The sequence below is a fragment of the Ranitomeya variabilis genome, chromosome 1 (genome assembly GCF_051348905.1).
Source record: "Ranitomeya variabilis isolate aRanVar5 chromosome 1, aRanVar5.hap1, whole genome shotgun sequence".
NCBI lineage: Eukaryota > Metazoa > Chordata > Amphibia > Anura > Dendrobatidae > Ranitomeya > Ranitomeya variabilis.
This window is the reverse complement of record NC_135232.1, coordinates 671,577,815-671,597,946: the sequence shown is the minus strand read 5'-3', so window position 1 is coordinate 671,597,946 and position 20,132 is coordinate 671,577,815. Positions and strand designations below refer to the sequence as shown.

The window sequence follows — 20,132 nt, the reverse complement described above, 5'->3', positions numbered from 1 at the left end:
CTGAGAAAATTGGCATTCGTTATCACAATCTTCCAACGTGGTGGTAGGAAAGATCTTGCGTGATGGACTAAGGGTGATCGAGTCCACCATTCTAGGGACTTCTTTATCCAGGAGGGAAATGTGATTAGTCGATCCAGGGAGCAAGTCGATCTGTTCTATCTTGATAGACGAAGAGGTTGAAGGGGACACGTATGAAACTGGTCAAATTGAACAACTTCCATTGACTCAACCATCCTGCCTGGGACGCTGATACAGAAGCAGAGCGAATAAGGAGATGTGCCTCTGAGGGAGAGAATCTTGTGTAATAGAACTGAGTGCTTCTCTACAGGCAGGAAAAAAAACTTAATTTCGTGGTGTCGAACAGCATTCCCCCCAAAAAATACGTTGCGCTGGGGTCAGAGATTACTTCGGAATGTTGATTATCCAGCCTAGACAGGAGAGGGCGTCCAAAGTGATCTGTAGACTGTCATGAAATGCTGAGGAAGACGTAGCCTTAATCAGAATGTCGTCTAAATGATTGGTGATGAGAATGCTTTTGCTCCGAAGAAAGGCCCATAACTGTTGCCATTATGTTTGTGAAGATCCTGGGTGCAGCGGCTAGGCCTAGTGGCAGCGCCGTAATCTGAAAGTGTGATTGCTGTACTGCTAACCGAAGAAGTCTCTGATAAGAAGGAAAAATGGGAATATGTAGGTAGACATCTTGAACCAAAAATAAGAATTCCTCTTATTCCACGGAGACTATCACCGACCGAAGTGACTCCATTCTAAAGTGGCGTAGCCGAACATGTTTGTTCAGTAGCTTAAGATCCAATATGGGCCAAACTGAGCCATCCTTCTTTGGAACCACGAACAGGTTTGTATAAAAATCAGAAAAGCATTCTGATGAATTAACAGGGACAATAACCCCTGCCTCGAAGGGTGCTGATAGTCTTTAAAAACCCGGGAATAAGGGAATGGTTCCTTGGTGGGCGGGACTCACATTAACGGAAGTGAGGGAACAAAAAAAATTCTAGTTTGTAACCATGGGAAACGACGTCTCGAACTCAGGTGTCGTCAATCACTGAGATCCTTTTGCTCCAGAAATAAAAGAGACCTCTTCCAACCCTGAGAGGCTTCCCAGGTGGGAGCGGTCCGTCATACTGAGGACAATCTGTTGAATCAGAGTTCCCAAGGCCACCTCTGGTGGGCTCACGCAGGCTGGTTTAAAGGAAGGCCTCTTCCTCTTGACGGGCTGGAGATTTGTTCTGTCGGTTACTGGTCTTGATTTGACTGGGAATATCCAAAAGGGACGAAACTGCACTGTGTGACTTTTGGGAGGCAGGTGTTTAGTCCTCTGTGATTCCAAAAGGGACGAAACTGCACTGTCATGTTTAGGACAAGGTGTTTTGGCCTCTGTTGAGGGAGTGAAGTACTTTTACATAGACAACCTTCCCCCCATGGCATTGGAAATTCTTATGTAATTCTCCGAACAGATGTGAGCGCTGGAAAGGAAGGCTAGTGAGGGACCTTTTGGAAACTGTGTCCAGGTGCCTTGCCTTCAACATAAGACCCTGCGGATGATAATGTTGCCGGCCGCCAGGGCGTAACAGGCGGCTGCGTCGAGCAAGTCTGTGAGGAGATATTTCCCTCCATGACAGATTAGGTCCTCCAGCTCGGAAGTTGGAGGTGGCTGACATGTTACCCTGGCAGAGTTGTGTTGCCCAGGCCGAAACGGAGTTGGCTACCCATGTAGTTGTAAAGGACTGGCAGAGGGCCAAGCCCACGGCCTCAAAGACTGATTTAGCTTGGGCTTCGGTGTCTGTCAGAGGGCTCTGTTTAAGGTGGCTGCATCAGAAAGAGGAAGAATAGTGTTGGTGATGAACTAAGAGATCGGAGGGGGGGGGGGGTCCACTCGGGGAGACTCCGCCTATTTCTGAAGCAGTTCAGATGCAAAAGGATACAAGACGTCCATGCGTTTTCTTCTCTGGAAACTCTTATCTGGGTGTTCCCATTCCCTAGTGATGATTCCATTGAACTCCTTATCGTTGGCGAAGGTTTGGGGAGGACACTTCGTCTTTCTGAATGATGCAGTCTGCTCAGAGGAAGATGTTTCTGGATCCTCTATGTGATTGTAGCTGTTAATCAGCTTCTTAAGAGTATATACCATGTCCTGCAGTTTGGAGATCTGTTTGGAGTCTAGATCGGAATCTGACTCCGAATGGGGGTCTTAGGGTACCGTCTCACAGTGGCACTTTTGTCGCTACGACGGCACGATCCGTGACGTTCCAGCGATATCCATACGATATCGCTGTGTCTGACACGCAGCAGCGATCAGGGACCCCGCTGAGAATCGTACGTCGTAGCAGATCGTTTGGAACTTTATTTCGTCGCTGGATCTCCCGCTGTCATCGCTGGATCGGTGTGTGTGACACACGGCCAGGTCGTATCGCTGGTCGTGATCGTTGGTAAATCGTTTTGTGTAACGGTACCCTTACTCATGCACAGCTTTTGTATCAGGGAGGTTGGGAGAGAGAAGGGATCCTGACGGATAGAGAGGATAATGAGAAGCTAGAAGATGTGCTAGTTTGGGCATGCTTTTCAGAATCCCCTGGAACGCCTTCGTGGTGTAACCTTCTGAGATTGAGGGACTGCAGTGTCCGGAGCACCGAGCTGAGCAATCGGGGGGGGGGGGGGGGGTCCTGTGTCGGAGGCAGGCCTCAGCAGTCATTCTAAGACCGAGACCAAGGTCTGGGATACCTTGGTGAAGTCAGCAACTGACAGGAAGAGATTCAGGGGGAGGCGCACTCTCGCTTCGGGCAGTGGGGGGCTCCTGAGGTGTCATATTAGATGGGTTGCAATTCGGGCAGAAAAGCTTTTTATTACAGGTGGAGCAAGCAAAATGTAGGACAATAGGAGTTAGGCTCCCTGGTTCTAGGCATATAGAGAGAGAAAGAGATAATGTGTCAATGTGAGTTATGCTGTGAAGAGAGCTGCCTTGCGGATGGCACAGTTTACTCACATTTGAGCGCAGTAGACGCAATATTGAGTGATTTTGCCCCATCCCCCGCTGATAGCTATTAAATGGTAAGGGACAATGCATTAGTTCCTGTATGGCTGGGAATTGGATGTTATTCTATTTTAAAAGGAGCCCCCTCACTGCCTGGATGGAGATGCCGATCATGAAGATCCGAAATCCTTCTTTGCAGACTTGAGATAGAAGACAGACATCGAGGACCTGGGTGCAAACCTTTGGTCGTCTGCACGCAGATCTTCAGGCTGGCATCAGAAGGCCTGTGGCCGGTAATGGTTTTGTCTTGCAACCATGCACGTCTGGCTCTTTAGGGTCGAGTGAGCCAGGGGTCGGATGGCAAGGACCGTCCGTCTGTCCCTTTGTGCTGATGCCCTGAACATGTTTGATGTGATAAGGATAAGCAAACTCAGCAAAAGCACAACTGCACCCAGAGAGCTCCTTTCTCCAGCTTGGTCACTGTAGAATGTTCTCTTAACACCGACAGTCAGCTGATGCATCAGGTGACTTCTTGAAGGATTGTGGGAGTGGTCACCATCCACATCAGCTGATCCAGCAGCAATACAATTACACCAGCAGGCCAGCGGGGGAAAAACTGCATTAACCCCCAACGGCCTGAAAGGAAAAAAGTTTTAATCTGAGGGACCAGATCTGCTGCAGATCCAAAAATGGATCTTGACACCTTTGTCAGGAACAGTTAAAGTATTCCTATTTCATAAAGTAATAGCATATTTCTAGGATCATTTTTTTTTTTTTTAAACTTTAGACATTTCATGAAAATGTAAGCGTGATCATCTTACTGTGAAGAGATTTGTGGCTGATACAAAGCTCAGACAGGATTGTGCAGATAAAGGCATAATGAGCAAGGTTCCTGCCAGGCAAATTCTTCAGATTAACAGAGTAGCTGCTAAAGTACCATTTACAAAGCAGAAAACAGGTATTTGAAGCTGTTGGCGCCTCTGGAGTCCTGAGAACCTCTAAGGTGTAGGATGCTCCAGAGGTTTGCAGTAGTGCAGAAACTTACTATTCAGCCGCCCCTAAATGGTGCAAGCAGAAACTGTTGCAGTGGAGCCAGACACACATGAAGTATAGTCTTCTTTACTGATGGGTGCCGTGCAACCCTGGATTGTCCAGATGGATGGATTAGTGGATGGTTGGTGGATGGCCACCATGTCCCAACAAGGGTGCAACGTCAGCAAGGAGGTGAAGGCTAGAATCATGAGGACCGAGCTTGTAGGCCCCTTTAACCCCTTCGCGACATGCGCCGTACTAGTACTGCGCTGCCGGCACTGCATTTGTGCCAGCCACAGTACTAGTACGGCGCACCGATCAGCGCGGTCTCATGCTGAGCGCCGCGGTGATCGGGTGCGGGTGTCAGCTGTATATGACAGCTGACACCCCGCAGCAATGCCCACGATCGGCGCTAGCGCCGATCGCGGGCTTTTAACCTCTCTGATGCCGCTGTCAGTAGTGACAGCGGCATAGAGGGGGATCGTGCAGGGACGGGGGCTCCCTGCGCTCTCCCACCGGAGCAACGCGATGAGATGGTGATCCGGAAGGAGTCCCCGGATCCAAGATGGCCGCGGGACTCCATCTGGGTCATGGAATGACCTGGCTAGCCGGCGCTTGCTGAGAGCTGCTGAGCAGGCGCCGGAAAGCCTCCTAATCTTGCCTGTCAGATCGTTGATCTGACAGAGTGCTATGCACACTGTCAGATCAACGATCTGATCTAATACAGTGATGTCCCACCCTGGGACAATAGTAGAAAGTAAAAAAAAAAAAAAAATCCCCAAATAAAGGAAAAAAAAAACATTTCCCAGTAAATCCATTTATTTATGTAAATTAAAAAAAACAATAAAAGTACACATATTTGGTATCACTGCGTCCGTAACGACCCGCTCTATAAAACTATCCCACTAACCCCTTCAGTGAGCACCGCAAAAAAAAAAAAAAAAAGGCAAAAAACAGCGCTTTATTATCATACAGACGAACAAAAAGTGGAATAACACGCGATCAAAAAGACAGATATAAATAACCATGGTACCACTGAAAACGTCATCTTGTCCCGCAAAAAAAAAGCCGCCATACAGCATCATCAGCAGAAAAATAAAAAAGTTATAGCTCTCAGAATAAAGCGATGCAAAAACAATTATTTTTTTATATAAAATAGTTTTTATTGTGTAAAAGCGCCAAAACATAAAAAAATTACATAAATGAGGTATCGCTGTAATCGTACTGACCTGAAGAATAAAGCTGCTTTATCAATTTTACCACACGTGGAACGCTATAAACGCTCCCCCCTAAAAGAATTTCAGGAATTGCTGGTTTTTGTTCATTCCGCCTCCCAAAATTGGAATAAAAAGCGATCAAAAAATGTCATATGCCCGAAAATGGTACCAATAAAAACGCCAACTCGTCCCGCAAAAATCAAGATCTCACATGACTCTGTGGGCAAAAATATGGATAAATTATAGCTCTCAAAATGTGGTGATGCAAAAACTATTTTTTCCAATAAAAAGCATCTTTTAGTGTGTGACGGCTGCCAATCATAAAAATCCGCCAAAAAAACGCTATAAAAGTAAATCAAACCCCCCTTCATCACCCCCTTAGTTAGGGAAAAATAATAAAATTAAAAAAAATGTATTTATTTCCATTTTCCCATTAGGGTTGGGGTTAGGGCTAGGGTTAGGGCTGGGGTTAGGGTTGGGGTTAGGGTTTCAGTTAGAATTGGGGGGTTTCCACTGTTTAGGCTCATAAGGGGCTCTCCAAACGCGACATGGCGTCCGATCTCCATTCCAGCCAATTCTGCTTTGAACAAGTAAAACAGTGCTCCTTCCCTTCCGAGCTCTGCCGTGCGCCCAAACAGTGGTTTCCCCCCCATATACGGGGTATCAGCGTACTCAGCACAAATTGGACAACAACTTTTGTGGTCCAATTTCTCCTGTTACCCTTGGGGAAAAAAATGTGGGGGCTAAAATATCATTTTCGTGGAAAAAAAAAAATATTTTTTATTTTCACGGCTCTGCGTTATAAACTGTAGTGAAACACTTGTTGGTTCAAAGTTCTCACAACACATCTAGATAAGTTCCTTGGGAGGTCTAGTTTCCAGTATGGGGTCACTTGTGGGGGGTTTCTACTGTTTAGGTACATCAGGGACTCTGCAAATGCAACATGATGCCTGCAGACCAATCCATCTAAGTCTGCATTTCAAACGGCGCTCCTTCCCTTCCGAGCTCTGCCGTGCGCCCAAACAGTGGTTCCCCCCCATGTATGGGGTATCAGCGTACTCAGCACAAATTGGACAACAACTTTTGTGGTCCAATTTCTCCTGTTACCCTTGGGGAAAAAAAAATTGCGGGCTGAAACATCATTTTGTGGAAAGAAAAAAATGATTTTTTAATTTTCACGGCCCTACATTCTAAACTTTAGTGACACAATTGGGGGTTAAAAGTGCTCAGCACACATCTAGATAAGTTCCTTAGGGGGTCTTCTTTCCAAAATGGGGTCACTTGTGGGGGGTTTCTACTGTTTAGGCACGTCAGGGGCTCTCCAAACGCGACATGGGTTCCGATCTCAATTCCAGCCAATTTTGCATTGAAAAGTCAAACGGCGCTCCTTCCCTTCCGAGCTCTGCCATGCGCTCAAGCAGTGGTTTATCCCCATATATGAAGTATCAGCATACTCAGGACAAATTGCACAACAACTTTTGGGGTCCAATTTATCCTGTTACCCTTGGGAAAATAAAAAATTTGGGGCAAAAAGATCATTTTTTGTGAAAATTAATATGAAATTTTTTTTACGGCTCTACATTATAAACTTCTGTGAAGCACTTGGAGGTTCAAAGTGCTCACCACACATCTAGATAAGTTCCTTAGGGGGTCTACTTTCCAAAATGGTATCACTTGTGGGGGTTTCCACTGTTTAGGCACATCAGGAGCCCTCCAATCGCGACATGGGTTCCGATCTCAATTCCAGCAAATCTTGCATTGAAAAGTCAAATGGCGCTCCTTCCCTTCCGAGCTCTGCCATGTGCCCAAACATTGGTTTACCCCAACATGTGGGGTATCGGCGTACTCAGGACAAATTGTACAACGACTTTTGTGGTCCAATTTCTCCTGTTACCCGTGGTAAGATGAAACAAATTGGATCTGAAGTAAAAATTTTGTGAAAAAAAAGTTAAATGTTCAATTTTTTTTAAACATTCCAAAAATTCCTGTGAAGCACCTGAAGGGTTAATAAAATTTTTGAATGTGGTTTTGAGTACCTTGAGGGGTGCAGTTTTTAAAATGGTGTCACTTTTGGGTATTTTCTGTCATATAGACCCCTCAAAGTCACTTCAAGTGTCAGGTGGTCCGTAAAAAAAATGGTTTTGTTGCAAAAATGAGAAATCGCTGGTCAACTTTTAACCCTTATAACTCCCTAACAAAAAAAAATTATGTTTCCAAAATTGTGCTGATGTAAAGCAGACATGTGGGAAATGTTGTTTATTAACTATATTATGTGATATAACTCTCTAATTTAAGGGCATAAAAACGAAATTTTCATAATTTTCGACAAATTTCTGTTTTTTTCACAAATAAATGCAAGTCATATCGAAGACGTTTTACCGCTATCATAAAGTACAATATGTCACGAGAAAACAATGTCAGAATCACCAGGATCCGTTGAAGCGTTTCAGAGTTATGACCTCATAAATTGACAGTGGTCAGAATTGTAAAAATTGGCCCTGTCACTTAGGTGAAAACAGGCTTCGGGGTGAAGGGGTTAAGGATCCATGAAAATGTGAAAATGACCTTGCAAAGTATATAGAGTTTCTGACTAACCACTTTCTTCCATGGAACAAAAAAAGAACTGTGCTATTCATAGCAAAATCATCTTCATCCTGACTATGGACCATCTAATGCTACAAAGAATACCTCTGAGTCATTGGCTGCTATGGGCATAAAACTCATGGTGTGGCCACCATCCTCCCCTGTTCTCAACCCTATTTAGAACCTTTGGAGTATCATCAAGCAACAGATCTAAGAGGGCGAGAGGCCATTCACATCAAAACAGCAGCTCTGGGGGCTTTTCTGACATCCTGCAAACAAATTCAAGCAGAAACTATCTAAAAACTCACAAGTTCGATGGATGCAATAATTGTGAAGATATCAAAGAAGGGGTCCTAAACTTGGCCTGTTGAGATGTTTTTTATTTCAGTTTAAATGACTTATTATTGCTGCAAATTCAACAAATGACCATTTTCTGTTCTTTACAACCTATGCAATGTATGGAAACTGTTGTCCAAAATACCGTAATTTGGAACAATGTATTATGAGGTTTTTTAGTGTGAAGAAAATACTGATCTCATTGGGAGGATTGTCCTATAAAATGTGATTTATCCTTGATGACTTGAACATTATACTGACTCATTTGCATCGACCATTTAGGAAAATTGGAGGAAAATATCATTTGCATAATAATTTGGAATGCGGTGTAAAGATGCTTTCAGCCCCTTCATTCTCCAATGGACCCCTCTTCGATCACATCCTTATGCTAACAAGCCATTAAGAACAAGGATCCAAGGAAACCATATAAAACCTGATGCTTTTCTGGAGCAACACTGGTTAGTGTTGCGCCAGAAAGGCGTCAGGTTTTATATGGTTTCCTTGGATCCTTGTTCTTAATGGCTTGTTAATAAATTGGATTTTACCCACGGATGGTTGTGCCGGATTCCTTCCTTCCTCCCTCTCCATGGCAGTGCCTCACCAGCAGAAGCTGCTCCCTCCACATGTATCCCTATCCCGGACATCGTTTACCTCACAGTGTGGCACGCTCCATCAATTTTCCCTTTTTTCGCTCTTTCTCTCTCTTTTTCTTTCTTTCTCTTTCTCTCGCTTTTTCTTTCTCTCTTTCTTTCTTTTTCTCTCTCGTTCTCTCTCTCGTTTTCTTTCTCTCGCTTTCTTTCTCTTTCACTCTTTCTTTCTATCTCTTTATATCTGTTTCTTTCACTCTCTCCTCTTTTTCTCTCATTCTCTAACATTCTTTCTCTTCCTCTCTTTCTCCTCTTTCTTTCACTCTCTCCCTTTCTCTTTTTATCTTTCTCTCTTCTCTCTCTCTCTTTCTCTCCAAATGTCATAAAAAAATAAAGGTGGAAATGTAACTGTAGGAATCTTGATACCGCACAACCATCCTTATGATGTTTTGGATAACATACTGTATGCAGGTATTATTAGGTGTAAGAAAATAATAATCATAAGACTTATATTTTATAATTACGCAGGAAAATCAAAAGAGGTTGTAATGAAGAAAGTGGAATATAAATGTGCAAAGGAAAAAGCTATAGAGGCAGAAACGAAAAAGAAAAACTTGGAGGAGGACGATGCTTTCCACAAAGTATCTAAACATTTTCCTATACCAAAAAGAGAGCCTTTTCTTCCTGTGAAGCTGGGAGAGGAATCTTATGAAACACTAATTAGCAAAACTAAGAAGCCTATCATACTTGGAAGAAAATCATTGTTGCTTTCAACAGAGGGTATGTGGGCCCTGACCTTATCCTAAGAAATGCCTAGTTAAAGGGATATTACCAAAAAATCTAATTACCGTATTTCTCAGACTATAAGACACAATTTTTTCCTTCAAAAATGTGGCGGAAAATGGGGGTGCATCTTATAGTCTGGATGTACTGGCTCTGGTGAGGAGGTGGTGGGGGAGCTGCAGCGGCGGAGCAGCGGGTTACTGGACGCAGCGGCTGCGGCTAACTCCTGTGCTCGCTGCTAAAGAGAAATGAATATTCACTTCATTCCACACCCATGGGCTTGGATGACAATGAATATTCATTTCTCTTTAATAACATCCTGTTATGATTGGCCCCCTTCCCCATCCTGGTATGCATGGTTCCATCAGAATATAAAAAAAAAAACATTACAGTTACCTTCCTGCGCTCCCTCGCAGCCACTTGTTCAGATGCCAGCAGCCCATGGGAGTGGAATGTGGTGAATATTCATGTCTTTTAAGTAGCGGGCACACGTCACTGCCATGCGCTGCTTACAAGCATAAAGCAGTTGCTGGCATCGGAACAAGACGCTGCGAGGGAGCGCCGGGAAGGTAAGTGTAATGTTTTTTTTTTTTTTAATGTTTTTTTTATGTTTTGTAACGGGACTATGCATACCAGGATGGGGATTGGGGCCATGCATACTAGGACAAGATGGGGCCCTGCATACCAGGATAGGGATGAGGGGGACCATTCTTACCAGGATAGGGATAATGGGGGACATGCATACCAGGCTAGGGATGAGGGGGCCATGCATACCAGGATAGAGGATATTAAGTACAAAATTGACCACATTTTTTGCTTCAATGTTTTTCAAATTTCCTCCTCTAAAACCTAGGTACGTCTTATGGTCCGGTGCTTCTTGCAGTCCGAAAGATACAGTATTTTCTATCCATAAAATAGAGGATTAATTTCTGATTACCAGGCCACCTGACCGCTGGGTGCCGCTTTTGCTCTATTATGCATCTGAGGGATTGATGGAAATAGTGGCGCGCTGTCCCCCACAGTCCTATAGATAATGTTTGGAGCAGAGGCTATGCTTGCGAAATTCTGCTCTATTCATGACTGGTCTTCAAGAAAGCAAAATTGGGATTAAGTCTAAGCCATTAATCAACAACTATAGAAAAACTACGTTTTGGGTTTGTTTTTTGTTTTTTTGCAGGAAAACAGCTGCCCGGTGTTTCTTTATCACCTTCACATACATTGATGGCACCAACAGCGCAAGTGGAACATAATCTAGTAGCAGGGCAGCTCGCTGGGATTCCTCAGACACTCATAAAAGCAGATCTAAGTCCTGCACAAGTCAAGTCTGGTAAGACTCTTTTGTTTTGTTTTTTTTTCTGGGCGGATTTCATTGCCATTTGTTTAACCCCTTAACGACCGCCGATACGCCTTTTAACGGCGGCCGCTAAGGGTACTTAAACCACAGCGCCGTTAATTAACGGCGCTGTGGAAAAAGTGTATAGCGCCCCCCAGAGTCGGATTTTCTCTGGGGTCTCGGTTGCCGAGGGTAGTCGAGACCCCAGAGAACATGATTCGGGGGTTTTTTACCAACCCCCGAGTTGCGATCGCCGGTAATTAACCGTTTACCGGCGGTCGCAACAAAAAAAAAAAAAAAAAAAACGCGATTTGCCGTTTAATTTCTCTGTCCTCCGATGTGATCGCACATCGGAGGACAGAGAAATGTGGTCCCCGATGGCCCCCAATAGCCCCCCGATACTTACCTACCTCCCCCGGTGCTCCTCGTGGCTCCCGATGGGCGCCGCCATCTTTTTTCCGGGAAAAAATGGCGGGCGCACGCGCAGTACGCCCGGCACCCGGAAGATCTTTGGGGTCTCGGCTGCCGGGGGTAGCCGAGACCCCAAAGAACATGATCGGGGTCGGTTTGCACCGACCCCTGCTTTGCGATCGCCGGTAATTAACAGTTTACCGGCGACCGCAAAAAAAAAAAAAAAGCGATCAGTTATTTCTCTGTCCTCTGATGTGATCGCACATCAGAGGACAGAGAAATAGGGGGATTCGGGGACCCTAACATACTCACCCGGTGTCCCTGGGTCCTCTTCTGTCTTCTCCTGCCAGCCGGCTTTTTCATCATGGCGGGCGCATGCGCAGTGCGCCCGCCATCTGGAGAAGACGAGTTGGGGCTAAAATTAGGGTTAGGGTTAGAGTTAGGGTTAGAGTTAGGGTTAGAGTTAGGGTTAGAGTTAGGGTTAGGGTTGGGGCTAAATTTAGGGTTAGGGTTAGGCTACTTTCACACTAGCGTTTTTTGGCTTCCGTCGCAATGCGTCGTTGGAGAAAAAACGCATCCTGCAAAAGTGCTTGCAGGATGCGTTTTTTCTCCATTGGCTTGCATTAGCGACGGATTGCCACATGTCGCATCCGTCGTGCGACGGATGCGTCGTGCTTTGGCGGACCGTCGACACAAAAAAAACTACATGTAACTTTTTTGTGCGACGTGTCCGCCATTTCCGACCGCGCATGCGTGGCCGGAACTCCGCCCCCGCCTCCCCGCACCTCACAATGGGGCAGCGGATGCGTTGAAAAAACAGCATCCGCTGCACCCGTTGTGCGGCGCTTACAACGCTAGCGTCGGTACGTCGGCCCGACACACTGCGATGGGCCGAGTACGACGCTAGTGTGAAAGTAGCCTTAGGCTTCTTTCACACTTGCGTCGGTACGGGGCGGTCGCAATGCGTCGGCCCGACGTACCGACGCACGTTGTGAAAATTGTGCACAACGTGGGCAGCGGATGCAGTTTTTCAACGCATCCGCTGCCCAGTCTATGTCCTGGGGAGGAGGGGGCAGAGTTACGGCCACGCATGCGTGGAAATGGCGGACGCGACGTACAAAAAAAAGGTTACATTGAACTTTTTTTGTGACGACGGGGGCTAAAGTTATGGTTAGGGTTGGGGCTAAAGTTAGGGTTGGGGCTAAAGTTAGGGTTAGAGTTGGGGTTAGGGTTAGGGTTTGGATTAGGGTTGGGATTAGTGTTACGTTTGGGATTAGGGTTGGGATTAGGGTTACGGTTGGGATTAGGGTTAGGGGTGTGTTGGATTTAGGGTTTTGATTAGGGTTATGGTTAGGGTTGAGATTAGGGCTGTTTTGGGGTTAGGGTTGTGATTATCGTTAGGGTTGTGATTAGGATTATGGATCGGGTTGAGATTAGGGTTAGGGGTGTGTTGGAGTTAGGGTTGGAGTTATAATTTGGGGGTTTCCACTGTTTAGGTACATCAGGGGGTCTCCAAACACGACAGCCAATTTTGCGCTAAAAACGTCAAATGGTACTCCCTCCCTTCTGAGCTCTGCCGTGCGCCCAAACAGTGGTTTACCCCCACATATGGGGCATCAGCGTACTCGGGATAAATTGGACAACAACTTTTGGGGTCCAATTTCTCCTGTTACCCTTGTGAAAATAAAAACTTGGGGGCTAAAAATCTTTTTTGTTGGAAAAAAAAATATTTTTTTATTTTCACTACTCTGCATTATAAACTTCTGTGAAGCACTTGAGCTTTCAAAGTTCTCACCACATATCTAGATAAGTTCCTTAGGGGGTCTAGTTTCCAAAATGTGGTCACTTGTGGGGGTTTCTACTGTTTAGGTACATCAGGGGCTCTGCAAACGCAACATAACACCCACAGACAATTCTATCAAAGTCTGAATTCCAAAATGGCGCTCCTTCTCTTCCGAGCTCTGCCGTGTGCCAAAACAGTGGTTTACCCCCACATATGGGGTACCAGCGTACTCAGGACAAATTGGACAACAACTTTTGGGGTCCAATTTCTCTTGTTACCCTTGTGAAAATAAAAACTTGGGGGCTAAAAAATCTTTATTGTTAAAAAATATATATTTTTTATTTTCACGACTCTGCATTATAAACTTCTGTGAAGCACTTGGGCATTCAAAGTTCTCACCACATATCTAGATAAGTTCCTTGGGGGGTCTATTTTCCAAAATGGGGTCACTTGTTGGGGGTTTCTACTGTTTAGGTACATTAGGGGTCTGCAAACGCAACATAACGCCCGCAGACAATTCTATCAAAGTCTGCATTCCAAAATGGCGCTCCTTCCCTTCCGAGCTCTGCCGTGCGCCCAAACAGTGGTTTACCCCCACATATGGGGTACCAGCATACTCAGGACAAATTGGACAACAACTTTTGGGGTCCAATTTCTCTTGTTACCCTTGTGAAAATAAAAACTTGGGGGCTAAAAAATCTTTATTGTTAAAAAATATATATTTTTTATTTTCACGACTCTGCATTATAAACTTCTGTGATGCACTTGGGCATTCAAAGTTCTCACTACACATCTAGATAAGTTCCTTAGGGGGTCTAGTTTCCAAAATGGGGTCACTTTTGGGGGGTTTCTACTGTTTAGGCACATCAGGGGCTCTCCAAACGCGACATGGCGTCCGATCTCAATTCCAGTCAATTTTGCATTGAAAAGTCAAATGGCGCTCCTTTGCTTCCGAGCTCAGCCATGCGCCCAAACAGTGGTTTACCCCCACATATGGGGTGTCGGCGTACTCAAGACAAATTGTACAACAACTTCTGGGGTCCATTTTCTCCTGTTACCCTTGGTAAAATAAAAATTTGGAGGCAAAAAGATCATTTTTGTAGAAAAAATGCGATTTTTTTATTTTCACGGCTCTACGTTATAAACTTCTGTGAAGCACCTGGGGGTTTAAAGTGCTCACCACACATCTAGATAAGTTCCTTAAGGGGTCTAGTTTCCAAAATGGTGTCATTTGTGGGGGGTCTCCACTGTTTAGGCACATCAGCGGCTCTCCAAACGTGACATGGCGTCCGATCTCAATTCCAGCCAATTCTACATTGAAAAAGTAAAACGACACTCCTTCTCTTCCAAGCTCTGCGGTGCGCCCAAACAGTGGTTTACCCCCACATATGGGGTATTGACGTACTCAGGAGAAATTGCACAACAACTTTTGTGGTCTAATTTCTCCTGTTACCCTTGTGAAAATAAGAATTTGTGGGCGAAAAAATCATTTTTGTGAAAACAAATGCGATTTTTTATTTTCACGGCTCTACGTTATAAACTTCTGTGAAGCACTTGGGGGTTCAAAGTGCTCACCACACATCTAGATAAGTTCCTTGGGGGGTCTAGTTTCCAAAATGGTGTCACTTGTGGGCGGTTTCCACTGTTTAGGCACATTAGGGGCTCTCCAAACGCGACATGGCGTCCGATCTCAATTCCAGCCAATTCTGCATTGAAACAGTCAAACGGTGCTCCTTCACTTCCAAGCTCTGCGGTGCGCCCAAACAGTGGTTTACCTCCACATATGGGGTATCGGTGTACTCAGGAAAAATTGCACAACAAAATTTGTGGTTAAATTTCTGTTTTTACACTTGTGAAAATTAAAAAAAATGGTTCTGAAGTAAAATGTTTGCAAAAAAAAGTTAAATGTTCATTTTTTTCTTCCACATTGTTTCAGTTCCTGTGAAGTACGTAAAGGGTTAATAAACTTCTTGAATGTGGTTTTGAGCAGCTTGAGGGGTGCAGTTTTTAGAATGGTGTCACACTTGGTTATTTTCTATCATATAGACCCCTCAAAATGACTTCAAAGGTGATGTGGTCCCTAAAAAAAACATGGTGTTGTAAAAATGAGAAATTGCTGGTCAACTTTTAACCCTTATAACTCCCTAACAAAAAAAAAAATTGTTTCCAAAATTGTGCTGATGTAAAGTAGACATGTGAGAAATGTTATTTATTAACTATTTTTTGTGACATATCTCTCTGATTTAAGGGCATAAAAATACAAAGTTTGAAAATTGCAAAATTTTAAAAATTTTCGCCATATTTCCATTTTTTTCATAAATAATCGCAAGTAATATCGAAGAAATGTTACCACTAACTTGAAGTACAACATGTCACGAAAAAACAATCTTAGAATCAGCGGGATCCGATAAAGCGTTCCAGAGTTATAACCTCATAAAGTGACACTGGTCAGAATTGTAAAAATTGGCTCGGTCATTAAGTACCAAATTGGCTCTGTCACTAAGGGGTTAAGAGTCAAAAGATACCCAAACCATTTACTCTGTAGGCTAACATTCTTATTCATGACCTTTTTCTAGGAATGGCTTCTGTGGTAATTCAGCTTCCGAGTACAATACAATTAAAGGATATTGTAGGACACAGCCCTATCCCCATCTCCTTATCTGCCATGCCCGGTGACGTTTCCACACTGACTCCTCCTTTGTCAGTGTCTGGTACGTAAATGTTTTCATGTCGGTGCTTATTTTTCGCTGTTGAGCTATGCTGTATCCATTGCTTTTATTCACTTCTATGGGAGTTACAGAATAGTGTAAAGCTTTTTCCGCCGTCTTTGCCACCACATAGATATTCCACTCTCAGCCATGAATGAATCATTTATCACTCTAGCTATATTTCATTGCTTTTGATTACACTTTTATACACGAAAAAAATTAAAAAGAACATGTTTCGGGCTTTGTAGATACACAAATTGTTTGCATGAGCTCATACTGGTCCATAAACCAAGCCTAGACTATCCACTAAAAATGTAATGATTAGTCCTCTCCTCTACTCTACAGTCTAAACCAGTCACTTTATTTTTTGGCTCATAAATCTCTTCCATTATCTCCTTCCATAAGCTCTGAGGTGCTGCGGTCTAAGGACGAGGGACTAAAATCTATTCACTAATTATTGTATTTTATTGATTATTATCAGTGCCATAACTATTTTTTTTTTTTTTAAGAAGTGGATGACCTGTCCATGATGCCAAAGATAGTGAACGTGACATCTTTAGCTCAAGGAGCCGAGTTAGACTTGGGCATGGAATTGGATATTGGTACACCTGATAGCGAGAGGGTATGCAATTCTGATGCATACACTTCAAGAGCCGAGAAAGGTAATGCGTCAGTCCAAGAGGCAAGTTTTGTGACTGCCGAGTCATGTATACCATCTACTTCTATTCATATGGACAAAGCGGAGGAAAGTCTTACCGATACAACAGGTAAAATCTGTAATCCGTACTCAAGTCTCTTTGAAAATTCATCTCTGGAAAATGACAGCAGTAGTACCGGCGCCTCCTTGCAATGCAAAATTGTCAGTTCGAGCAATGACGCCCTTATTAAAACGTTTGACGAAATGCGAGATTCTGGACTTGATCTGGAACTGAAGAAATTAACTTCTGCCATCGACGAGGCAGGTTTAGACCCGAGTGAATTATCCGATACAATGGGGGATCTAGAAGAAGCGGATGAAACCCTCACATCTCTTCTCGATGAAATTGCATTTCTCAATCAGCAGATAACCAATGATTCCGAAAATTTGAATTCTGCCTCTGATTTCCCAGGATCGGACACAGCATCCCTTTGCAGCACAAGTAAATGTGCAGATAGAGATTTGTCTCCTTTTTCTTTAGGTAAATGCAAGGAAGAGCAAGAAGCAAAGGAAAAAAACGTATCCTTTAATCCTTTTTTTACGCATTTAGAAGAGGGTGAGATCCTGGATAGCAGCAAGTATAATCAGGAGGCTGGTTTTGGTGCTTGTGAAGTGGAAGCAAGAAGGGAACCACCTCTGCCTGATGTTGGAGCCCAAAGCGGACCTCCTACGTTTGCATCAACTTGTGAGAATACTGAAAAAACAGTGACCTCAGATGTGTTTTGGAGACCAATGCCCAAGCTGACACCATTTGGATTAAAGTCTCATACAGTACCAAGTGATCAGAGGGTTCTGGCAAGCAAATCGATGCCATCCTTGGCATCGGTGGCCATGAGACTAAGTTCACCTGATTGACTTCTTCTTTTTTTTTTACATCAAGACTGATTTTACTTCTTGGTGTCTACCTACCATACTTAGTACATGGTGCAATAACTCTCACACTACGTGAACTGTGCACTACTTGCATATTTTGTACAGATAAAACAATCTGCCGCCGAAGCAGCTTGGTCTCGTCGTAGGTGCAAAGCACTATAATTACTACATGTATTTAGCAATGCGTATGAATTTTTTTTTTGCTTGTACTACTTGTAAATAATCTGATTCTGCCTGCTTTCTGCAAGTTGCTTCTTCCAGCTCTGCTAAAAAAAAATAATTTAGGGAACTATTTCTAGTTTCTTCAGCAATCAGAAAACAAAAAATGACATTTTCCTGAAACTTTGGCTGCAATCTTCTCTGGTTTAACCGCAGGTGCCTCTGTCTGATCGCTCTATGCTAAGCACTCCACTTTCTACTTGCAACAAATTTTTGCCACAGGTTATATGGTTATATAGGTTGGACAGTATTAATTTTTTTTTCTCCACTTCAGTTGAAGCTCCAAATATGAGTCACTTTCAAGAATGCATAAGGCCATTGCTTAAAATGTCATCGGTTTCTTGGTGCGTTTTTATGAGAGATGTAACTGATGGGAATACACAGAGAAATTGATTTCCGGTCCTGTGGGATTCAGAGATTAAAAGCACTGTCATATGGGACAACGGAATGACCGGAACAGAGTGGATCACTAATAGGGTGCAGACAGACGGCGCCGTGGATCAAAATTGGAACGTAGTGGATGGACTGGCCGGCGGCTCTCCCGACACAAGCATGATAGCTGCATAAAAACATGAAGCTGTCACACTCGGGTAGGGAGATCCGCCGGCCAGTCCATGCACTGCAGTCCTATATCGCTCTGACTTACACGGCCATCTGACTGCACCTGTAAAGTGGTCACTAACTCCAGTACTAATTTTATTATGTATTTGCTATTGGGGACTGCAGACTTCAGAAGGTTTTAAAACAATGACAGAGAAAAGAAGAATTTACAGATATACTGACCTTTTATTACAGTGATCTCTAAAAGGCAGTGTCTTCATTGTTTCAGTGCATCTAAAATTTAAAAAGTGAAACTTTGAAGAATAAAATAAATATGTGTAATATATATATTAATATAAGACTGGAACGGCAGAAAAATAATAAATATATGCGTGTTTTGGTCTACAGCTGCTATGTGTCTCCATGGTAAACTTTGTGCAGACGGATTCAGCCATCATGATGTCTTTCATCTGCTTTTTTTGGCTCATTCAGGCAGCACTTTTTTCATAGGATAACACAGGTATAAATCTTATCTGTGGGGTTGTTCACATCCATTGATTTTTGCAACCTGAATGTTTGTGCAGAATCACGGAGACATGTCCCATTTTGGTCCGAGTCTTGAATCAAATTCACCATTGCAAGTGAGAACACTCGGATGCCGTCTGCATTCTGTCCGTGTATCACCGATTGTTCGACAAAAGCTTCAGAAATCGCCATCAATTCTTTGTTTTCATTTGAGAAAAACTCTGAAACTCTGACCAAACTCTGAAACTATTCTAAAAATCTCTGATGAAACTTTGTGTCTGCAGGGTCAGACTACACAGCTTGTCTGTTTCCCTGCTGTTGCATACTTCTGCATGGGAGCTGTAAACACAAAACAGAAGGAGATTGTTCTTCAGGACGATTTGCAAAGTTGTTTCATTTATCATTTTAGATGCATGAAAACAATAAAATAAGAGTTGCGAAAGTAGGCCTTTTCCAGGTTTTTTCTTTTTGCTTTTAATCTTTCGAATTCCACTTTATCATTGCTGCTGATTTCATTCATTCATTGCATTGCTTATTTTGTATATAAAAAAATTTGAGTCCAATCGAAGTTGTAAAAAAAAATGTATTTATATTTTTCCTATTCTTTTCTACACAGAAATTTTGTTCTATACCTTTCTTGGAGAAAGGGAAGCATTATCAGTTCAAGTAACTTCCTATTATCACTGTAAATATGATGTATTATCTTCTCACTTTTCCCTGGTCTTTTCCAATATTATTGTCATTGTAAGCCGCACACCCCTGTTGTAAGGGGTCCTCTCCTCATGTACATCTGTAAGAGCTGTGCTGCTCTTGCTAAGGTATTACTTACTTGTGTCCATAGTGTATTTGATTTATTTTTTTGTATAACGGTTTCTACTTTGCAGGAGCATAATATTGAGCATTCGGTGACAGATTTCTGCAGCTTATGTCAACTGCTCAATATGAAGAATAGATGGAATAGCAGGATCAGGCCTACTCTAAAGCAATAAGTATATCATGGGGCTACATATAAACCGCGTGTAACTGTCCAGTGAGAACATCTAGCACAAGACTGACTTGTCTCTTACAGATCAGTATCCAGATATGCATAGGAAGTCGTGATCTATACGTTAAAAATAATGAAAAGTAACCAGGTGTATTATTAGGAATCGTTCATTCATGTGTTATAAGATGTTTTCATACACGGTCCTAAATGGTGCTAAATAAAAGGTTCACTGTCATATGCTACGACCCCCTGGTGTATGATTTTTAGACGACTGTGGAAACTGATTTAAATTTTTTTGTGGTGTGTGTGAAAATTAAAAAAGCATTTGCCTTTTTAGAGTCTTGCATTCGAAGGATAAGTATAAGATAAGGAAAAATGAGCATCAATAGGAAAAGAAAAAAATCTTGGTGTTCAAGTAATGAAATATAACCAACAAAGACTGAGGAAATTGGAAAGTATGGGTATAAGAAGTCTTTATACCTTTTACTAAACTAGCACTGATTCAAATCGGTGTAGGATGCCTGCTGCAGAGGT

General features: G+C 43.2%; 1 protein-coding gene across 6 annotated transcripts in view; it reads left to right on the top strand.

Annotated features, from left to right (window-relative positions):
- The window catches only part of MGA (MAX dimerization protein MGA), a 155,791-nt gene extending 135,948 nt beyond the window's left edge, over positions 1 to 19,843 (top strand). For all 6 annotated transcript variants that reach the window (XM_077264150.1, XM_077264160.1, XM_077264112.1 and 3 more), the window contains 4 exons: positions 9,270 to 9,521; positions 10,702 to 10,851; positions 15,628 to 15,762; positions 16,269 to 19,843. In XM_077264150.1, the coding sequence (XP_077120265.1) occupies positions 9,270 to 9,521; positions 10,702 to 10,851; positions 15,628 to 15,762; positions 16,269 to 17,311 (1,580 nt within the window). In that variant the 3' untranslated portion in view covers positions 17,312 to 19,843. The remainder of the gene's footprint in view (positions 1 to 9,269; positions 9,522 to 10,701; positions 10,852 to 15,627; positions 15,763 to 16,268) is intronic.
- The last annotated feature ends 289 nt before the right edge of the window (positions 19,844 to 20,132 follow it).